Genomic DNA, 9,224 nt, shown 5'->3' with positions numbered 1-9,224 from the left:
TTACTATGAACGCGCTATAAAGTAGCATGAAAGTAACGCCTCTAATAATGCAAATGTTTTCAGATTTAAAGTATTCTCAGTGACCCAAGCAGAAGACAAAAAAAGTAAAATTAAATGGGAATTATAGCGCATTCGTCTTTTCGTTTGTATATCTGTGGCGCGTTTTGGTTCATACGCGGTTCAACAAACACCCAATGTGGCGCTTGAGTTTGGAAGGTTATGGATTAAAGCTTCGGGGTGTGGCATCATATTGTGTTTTATAAAATAAATAGAATATTGTATGCTCTTGTGATGACGGGTGAATTCATTTTCTAAACGTAACGAATGTGAAGTATCTCCTTTCAACGGTGCGTGTGATGCTTACAACATTTCAACCACCGCTTGAAATTTGTTTTTCGAAAAAAATTTTTAAATGTATTTACGACGATATCACGTTTTTGGTGCTTTACTTTGAAATTTGTGTTGTTTGAATGAAAAAATATAAATTCAAAAATGTTTATCATATTTTTCAATTAATTTGCATATTGATGCATATTTATGTGTAACGTTGACACAAGGTAGTTGATTGTTGCTTGATAGGATACGGTCCATGAAATCACGTGTATTAAAATCTACGTGGGATGTTGGGCGCTATCACCCCCACGAACCCCCACGAGTATACCGAAATGTCTCGGTTAGCCGACTACTTTGTTGTGGTCGGCTACGACCACGAAAAAGAGAGTAAGTTTTTATTTTTAACGAAAGTAAAAATATATTGATATTTTTAATATACATAATTATTAAACATTTAAGATGTGTAACAATAAATAATCTTAGCAAGTAAGCTTATAATAAAATGTACACACACACACACACACACACACACACACACACACACACACACACACATTTTGTATATCTTCAATAGCGTAAATATTTAAAGATATTTACAGTAAATATTTTTTATTTGTGTTACTAATTATTGAAGTCATATTATTAATATTTAATATTGTTTAAGAAATTAAAATATTTGTACTATAAAGATATAGTTTATCAAAGTATAATAACAAAAAAGTTGATATAATATATAATTTTATTTATGTTTATAGGAGGGGGTATAAGTAATGGAATCATTTTACAAAGGTTTCCAGAAAAGGATTGGCCAGATACACCATTTATAGAAGGAATAGAATGGGTAAGATTTTTCTATATTATATTTTTATTTCTATTATTAACTATTAACTATTAACTATTTGTATTCTATTATTATCTAATCTTTTCTCAATTAATTTTATTTTATAGTTTTGTCAACCACAGGGATGGGCCTTATCTACAGAAAGACAAGAACCACGATTTTTTGTATCTATTTTAACTGATATTGATGCAAATCGTCATTATTGTGCTTGTATGTGTTTCAATGAAACAGTGTCTATATTGCCAAGTAAGCCTGTAGATGAAGAAGAAGATCCTGTAGATGGTGATAGTCGTTCCTTGGTTAGAACAATACCCACAATAGCACATCACAGCATTATGTATGCACCTAAATGTCTGGTGCTGGTTTCCAGACTTGATTACATTGAAACTTTCAGAGTATGTGACATTTTGCCTAATTTGAGACTATAATCATATTTCTATATGTAACAATAATATTTTTACATTGTTGCTTCAGAATTGCCTTGGTATTATATACACAGTATATGTAGAAAATCTTGGAATACCATTAGAAACTTTGGTAGGAAACATATTAGGTTGTATACAAGTACCACCTGCTGGTGGACCACAAGTAAGATTTAGCATTGGTGCAGGCGATCGTCAAGCACTTCAGCCTCCAATTAGTCCTTCCCTTCCAATAACACACAGTAGTGTAAATCTTTTATTTCAACAACTAGGTAAGCGTAAAATTATTATTACAAATATGTTCTTGTTTATACTTTTCATTAAAATATATTTATATTTTATAGGAATTCGTAATGTACTAGTATTGTTCTGTGCTGTTATGACAGAACATAAAATACTTTTTCATTCTGCAAGTTATTCACGATTAACTGAAGGATGTCGTGCGCTTACTGCACTAATGTATCCATTTAGATACACACATGTTTACATTCCTCTTCTACCAGCAGCTTTAGTTGAAGTACTCAGTACACCTACTCCATTTATCATGGGTGTACACAGTTCATTGAAACATGAAGTTGCAGAACTTGTAAGATGTTCAATAGAATTATATAATATTTTTTATTTTATTATAACGATTTTTTTATTAAATGTTAAATTCTTTTACAGATGGATGTAATAGTCGCTGATTTGGATGGAGGTTCTATTATGGTTCCAGATGGAGTAGCACTTCCATTACTTCCAGAACCACTTCTATCACAAACACAAGATGCATTATCTTTAGTATTACAACCAGAATTAGCTTGTGCAGATTATGCTTTTCCACCACTTGCAACAAGAGCTCCTCACTCTCCTATGTTAGATAAAGAATTACGAGCAGTTTTTATGAGAACTTTTGCTCAATTATTGCAAGGATATAGGAGCTGCCTGACATTAATAAGAATTCATTCAAAGCCTGTCATAACATTTCATAAGGTCTTTATATTATTATTGGTTCTATTCACTTTATAGTGCTTAAAGATAAAAGGGAAACATATAAATTGTATTTCTTATTTCTAGGCAGCTTTTCTTGGAGAACGTGGCTTAACGGATTGTGACTTTACAACCAGAGTTCTGGATTGTATGTTTTTTACTTCCTTTATTGCAGAAAGGGGACCACCGTGGAGGCCTTGTGATGTGTGGGACGAATTGTATAATAATTTAAGTGATCAGTTAAAACAGGAAGCACAAGATCATAGTAAGTAACAGTAACAAAACATATAATTAATAATAATAAAATATTATATACAATAAATATCATTCCGATATTAGGGCTTATTTTAACACATATTCAAGAATTAGCACAACAATTATACACAAATGAAAATCCAAATCCTCAACCATACGTACAAAAAATTTTAAAACCACCTGAAGGAGCATTTGCTAGAATACATCAGCCGCTTTTACCGCGCATTAATCCAGAACAAGTTCAAGCAATTATAGATGAGGGTCTTGCCAAAAATAATCTTAAAGTTAGGTTAGTATTAGAAATAAATTTGATATATTTTTATATATGTATCATGACTATGATATTTTATACTTATATTGAACATTTTGTTTATAGATTATCATCATTAAGACCATCACAGCCTCGTATTGTACCTATGGGTCCACATATTTCATTTGTTCATGATACTAGACATTTGGTTAGCAATTCTGCACGTAGACTGGAAGTTCTGCGTAACTGTATAAATTGTATATTTGAGAATAAAATATCTGATGCCCGTAAAACGTTTCCAGCTGTTTTAAGAGCTTTGAAAAGCAAAGCTGCTCGTTTAGCGCTTTGCATGGAATTATCACAGCATGTTGTTGGAAACAAAGCCATGCTAGAACATCAACAATTTGATCTTGTAGTTCGGTTAATGAATTGTGCATTGCAAGATGATTCATCCATGGATGAGCATGGAGTTGCTGCTGCACTTCTTCCCCTTGCTACAGCATTTTGTAGAAAACTTTGCACAGGAGTAATTCAATTTGCTTACACCTGTATTCAAGAACATCCTGTATGGCAAAATCAACAATTTTGGGAAGATGCTTTTTATTTGGACGTTCAGAAAGATATTAAACGTTTATATCTCCCTGGTGAAAATTCTCCACCACGGCTTATAAATGATGGTATCTTAAGTCCTATTAGTCCACGTGATGGCAAGGAATTTCCATTTCGCGATCGGTATTCAATTTATCAAATTCAAGAACCATCGGCTCTTGAAATAGCTGCTGAACAAATGAGGATTTGGCCAACAATAGATCCAGAAAAACAAAAGGAACTTACTGCAAGTGAAGAAAGTACCATGTATAGCCAAGCAATTCATTATGCAAATAGGATGGTTTATTTATTGGTTCCGTTAGATATAGGGGCAAAGACTCATCGTCAAGATAATATTTATGATGATGAAAGAGCAAGTAATAGTATTACAAATAGTGTAGCAAGCGATAGTGGTGATGCAGAGTCTGGTTTTGAAGAAACTGATCCCGGAGAAACTGGTAGTGCTGTTATTCGAATGGTGTCACGATTTGTAGATCGTGTTTGTACTGAAGGAGGTGTAAGTGCTGAACATGTTAGATGCCTACATCAAATGGTTCCTGGTGTTGTTCATATGCATATTGAAACTCTTGAAGCTATACATAGAGAAAGCAAAAGATTACCTCCTATTCAGAAACCTAAAATTTTGACACCTAATATGTTACCTGGTGAAGAAGTTATTATGGATGGTTTACGTGTTTATCTTTTACCAGATGGGAGGGAAGAGAGTTCTGCAGGGTTACCAAAGATACCACCACTCTTACCAGCAGAAGGCGCAATTTTCCTTACTAATTATAGAATCGTATTTAAAGGAATACCTTGTGATCCATTTGCTTGTGAACAATTAGTAGTTCGTGCTTTTCCTGTAACATCTTTAACTAAAGAGAAACGAGTTGCGGTGCAACATTTAGCACATTTAGATCAATGTTTACAAGAAGGTCTTCAATTGCGATCATGTACTTTTCAATTGATAAAGTTAGCCTTCGATGAAGAAGTTACACCTGAGAATATTGAGACTTTAAGAAAATTAGTTCATAAAGCTCGGTATCCACCACACATTTTTCATCATTTTGCTTTCAATGGACAAGTATTAGTTACTCAGACTGCACATCACAAAGGAAAAGAAAAGAATGCTACTCTTAAGTAAGTGACTTATTATTTAACTTTTTTTATGTTTATCATTTATCACAATAAAATGATTTTTCTTTTAGAGGGTTTGCTAAGAAAACACTTTTAAAGACTGCACGTAAAGCTGGTTTTAAACCAAAACAGTCATCTAAAAGACAAAAATACGTCTTGCCAAATATGAACATGATTACTAATAATAAGTACATGACATCACCTGGTCGAATGAGTTTACCAGTTACAGATAATAATGATTTAAGTCATGATGATGATCTTAGTGGTAAGTTAAACGTTTAATATTTCTGATATTCCAATAATTCTCAGTCTACTTACATATACCATCCTTACAGTAGATGATTTTGAAATTCCTGGTATTGTAACTCAACCACCAACTGATGCTAAAACCTTAGAACGATTATCGGAACGTAGTTATGTTAGAGATTGGTATCGATTAGGATTGTATTCAAATGGGCCACACAATAATCGTAGAAATGAACCATTTCGATTATCTTCTGTGAATTGTGCCTATATGATTTGCAGAAGTTATCCTGCACTTCTTATAGTTCCCTCATCAGTATCAGATGAAAGTATTCGTAGATTTTGCCGACTTTATAGACATAATAGAATACCTGCTGTCACATGGAGGCACCCAAGAACAAAAGCACTTTTAATTAGAGGTGCTGGTTATCATGGGAAAGGTGTCATGGGCATGCTGAAAGCCCATCCAGCATCTGCTGGTAATTTAAAAGGTATCTGTTAAGAAAGTGTTTTGAAATGTGTAATCTTTTATAATATTCTTAAATATTTGTTTTATATTCTTAGCAACATCATCAGAAACCACATCATCTTTAGAGCAAGAAAAATATATTATGGCTCTTGTGGCTGCTACTCCGTTATCTGCGCTAAGACAAGGTTCTGCATGGGGAATGTCTGATAGTTCTCTTAGTATTGATTCTTTATTGTTAGCTGCTGAAGATCGCAATGCTACACCCGAACAATCACGACGAAATCCATTTAATAAAGCTATTGGAACATTAAGGTATATACGTACATATACCTTTTAATTAAGATTTTATGAAATCAATAAAAGATTGGTTAATTAATATATGTGTTATTCTTTACAGTTCATCAGGAGGTAAAGGACCTAAGAATTTTGGTCGTTGGGGTTCATTAAAAGATAAGAGACATAATTCTCAAGTCTCTTTAACTTCAGTTCATCAACGTGGAACTGTTAGACATTCTGCAGATTCAGACAGTGGTACTGAATGCGTTCATACTTTCCAACGTGCTGCATTATATATTCTTGGTGAAAAAGCTCATATGAAAGTAAGATAATTTTAAATTAAATTTTTTTAGTTGTATATGGTGTAATTTCACAAAATGAATCATTTGAATGCAATAGGGCGTTAAAGCGGAATCAGCACCAAAAACAGACTTTATTCCAGTGGAATATTACGATGTAAGACATACCAAAGCTGCATTTAAGAAACTTATGCGAGCCTGTGTTCCTAGCTCTCCAAATGTAGAACCTGACCAAAGTTTTTATAAGTATGTATAATCTATCTAGAGAAAATATGATTTCATTAGATATAATTTCTGATAAATAATATTGGAAATTTCAGATTAATTGAAAGTTCAGAATGGTTACAACAACTTCAAAATTTAATGCAATTAGCTGGTGCTGTAATAGATTTAATGGATGTTCAAGGCTCATCAGTAGCTGTTTGTTTAGAGGAAGGTTGGGATACCACAGCAACAGTATGTTCTGTTGCTCAAGTATGTCTTGACCCACATTATAGAACTATCGACGGTTTCCGAACTTTAATCGAGAAGGAATGGCTTGGATTCGGACATAGATTTGGGCACAGAAGTAATCTTGCAGCAAATTCTCAAACAACAAATTTTACGCCTACTTTTCTTCAATTTCTCGATATAGTGCATCAAATTCAAAAGCAGTTTCCATTAGCATTTGAATTCAACGAATATTACCTAAAATTCTTAGCATATCATTCGGTTTCTTGCCGTTTTCGTACATTTTTATTGGACTGCGAATTCGATAGAGTGGAATGTGGCATTACTGCTGTTGAAGACAAAAGGGGATCACTGACAAGTCATCATAAAGGTGTAGATACAGGTAGTGATGATGAAACAATTTATCCTGGAGGTAGATTAGCAGGGACAAATACAGGATGCAATCTCGGTCAAAGCATATTTGATTACATCGAAAAACAACACGCACGGTGTCCCTTGTTTTATAATTTCATGTATACTCCCAATACTGAAAACACGGTATTAAGACCCGTATCGCATTTGCCAAATCTTGATATTTGGCAATATTATTTAGAAGAAGAACTGGCTCATGGACCTGCATATGACTTAGAAGTATTACAACAAGATTCCCAACAAGAAGAAGAAGCAGAAGCTGCTGATGGTGTAGTTAAAAGTAATCGCAAAGTAGTTACACAAGGGTAAGATTAAATTTATGTTATATTTTCCTCCGTTTTCGAATTATACTATTTATATTGTGATGTATTATAGGTATGATGGTGTAAGTTCAATGGTACCCGATCAATTTTCTCATCTTTTAGAAGAGATACATAGATTAGAAACTGAATTGGGTCATTTACCACAAAAATGGAAAGTTCTTTGGGATAAACTTGAACTGCCAAATACAGATTCCCTTGCTGTTAGTAACAAACACTGTAACTATTTAAGAATGATGTACTCATCTATAGATATATGATGTAAAAATGATAACATCTTTTATTCTATATATAGAGACACGCATCATTTAGCACTGCATTAGTCAGATATCATGGTCGGTTGATTCATAAACGTTCTACATTAGAACTACTTTTAAGAGGCAAACTTGCTAGTGGAAGTACTTCTGGAAATGATGGTTCCGTTTATGCACATCCCCATAGGTAATTTTTATAATCATAAAGCTTTCTTTAAGATGAAATAACTGAATGCTGAATAACTTTATATTCTCGTTTTTAAAGGTTTGAACGATTAGATTCAGCTACACCAACTCACTGTGATGCTTGTTCTGGCGTATTATGGGGGCCAGTAAAAGCTGGTTTACGATGTGTAGACTGTGGCCATGTATGTCATGACAAGTGTGCTGATGCAGTACCAAAAAATTGTACAAAATATAAGGCAGTAACTGATAATTTACAAACACATACACTTACGCGAAGCGGTGGTGATAATGGAAGCGTAAATTCAAGTATGAATATTACATTATGACTTTATAAATTTTTCTTGTAAACTATGATTATATGATTGAGCAATGTTATGTATTATTTTATTTAATAATATTAACAATTCACATCTAGGTGTTACTACAATACAAACCTCTTCACAACAATATTACGAACAATTCTCTAGTAATGTTGCTGAAAATAGAACTCATGAAGGTTACCTTTATAAACGAGGTGCTTTGCTTAAAGGCTGGAAACAGAGGTGGTTCGTATTAGATTCTATAAAACATCAACTAAGGTATTATGATGCCATGGAAGATTCTCATTGTAAAGGATATATAGGTATGTAGAAAATAATTCAAAATTGGAATACTATAGTATAAATTTATAAATATTTATAATTTTACAGATCTAGCTGAAGTAGTTTCTGTAACTCCAGCTCAACCAATGCCAGGGCCACCAAAGAAAACAGATGATAAATCATTCTTTGATGTAAATGTCTCATTTTGTATCATTTATTATATTTTCAAAAATGAAATTTCTATTATATGTCTTTATATTTGTAGCTTCGTACAAACAGGCGAACATATAACTTTTGTGCTGGCGACGCAGCAACTGCGCAAGAATGGATCGAGAAAGTCCAAGCGTGCTTACAATAGTTTGATTATAACTCTAATTTAAATTGTGCAAGTGACTGATAGATTAAAACAGATTTTAATTTTGTTACATACAATTGTATAGTCTAATAGTACGTATTATAGACTGCAGTAATTTGCTTTAAATATTTTGAATCCAACAATCGTTGGAATGAACAGTATCATAAATTGAATGTGATGTACTCATATCCTTGACATAGCATTATTATATAAATGTATATTGTAACTATATATAATTACGTTAAGTTTTAATTATTTCAGCTGGAAGATAAAAGATCATAACATACTCAATTAAACGTTACATTTTTTATTTTGTTTATTATGTTTTTAATTTTAGATGGATATATATAGAACAGAAAATATGTTAAAATATTAGATGAAATACCTACTCTGCGAATTATTGTTAGTATAATTACAGTTATAATTGGAAAAGTTACGACCTTGCTTGTTAAAGAATAGAACACGAATTAAAATAAGGGCGTTTTTTTTTAAATCTCATGTAGTATTTGTTTAGTAATTCTGCTATGTTTATTAGTAAAATTAAAAGAAGTCTCCTATATCTTTAATTTTTAGTTGAAATTATTC

At 32.6% G+C, this 9,224-nt stretch overlaps 1 protein-coding gene across 4 annotated transcripts; it reads left to right on the top strand.

Moving 5' to 3' along the window:
• The first annotated feature begins 22 nt into the window (after positions 1–22).
• Positions 23–8,935, top strand: Sbf (SET domain binding factor). Of its 4 annotated transcripts, none has more exons than XM_072007613.1 (22): positions 23–237; positions 580–720; positions 1,089–1,174; positions 1,282–1,569; positions 1,649–1,868; positions 1,941–2,182; positions 2,263–2,568; positions 2,653–2,830; positions 2,905–3,109; positions 3,197–4,798; positions 4,867–5,060; positions 5,131–5,529; positions 5,603–5,819; positions 5,905–6,106; positions 6,183–6,328; positions 6,403–7,248; positions 7,319–7,466; positions 7,559–7,704; positions 7,783–8,009; positions 8,119–8,325; positions 8,393–8,475; positions 8,550–8,935. In XM_072007613.1, exons 2-22 carry the CDS (start codon positions 621–623, stop codon positions 8,640–8,642), a joined length of 6,135 nt encoding a protein of 2,044 aa, XP_071863714.1. In that variant the 5' UTR covers positions 23–237; positions 580–620; the 3' UTR covers positions 8,643–8,935. The 4 variants fall into 4 exon arrangements, with proteins under 4 accessions (XP_071863714.1, XP_071863712.1, XP_071863715.1 ...); XM_072007611.1 differs by having other exon boundaries at positions 23–347; XM_072007614.1 differs by having other exon boundaries at positions 23–720; positions 5,134–5,529.
• Positions 8,936–9,224: the final 289 nt, after the last annotated feature.

The sequence above is a fragment of the Bombus fervidus genome, chromosome 7, assembly GCF_041682495.2.
Source record: "Bombus fervidus isolate BK054 chromosome 7, iyBomFerv1, whole genome shotgun sequence".
Taxonomy (NCBI): Eukaryota; Metazoa; Arthropoda; class Insecta; order Hymenoptera; family Apidae; genus Bombus; species Bombus fervidus.
The sequence above is the reverse complement of the archived record's forward strand: the minus strand, read 5'-3'. Positions and strand labels throughout refer to the sequence as shown.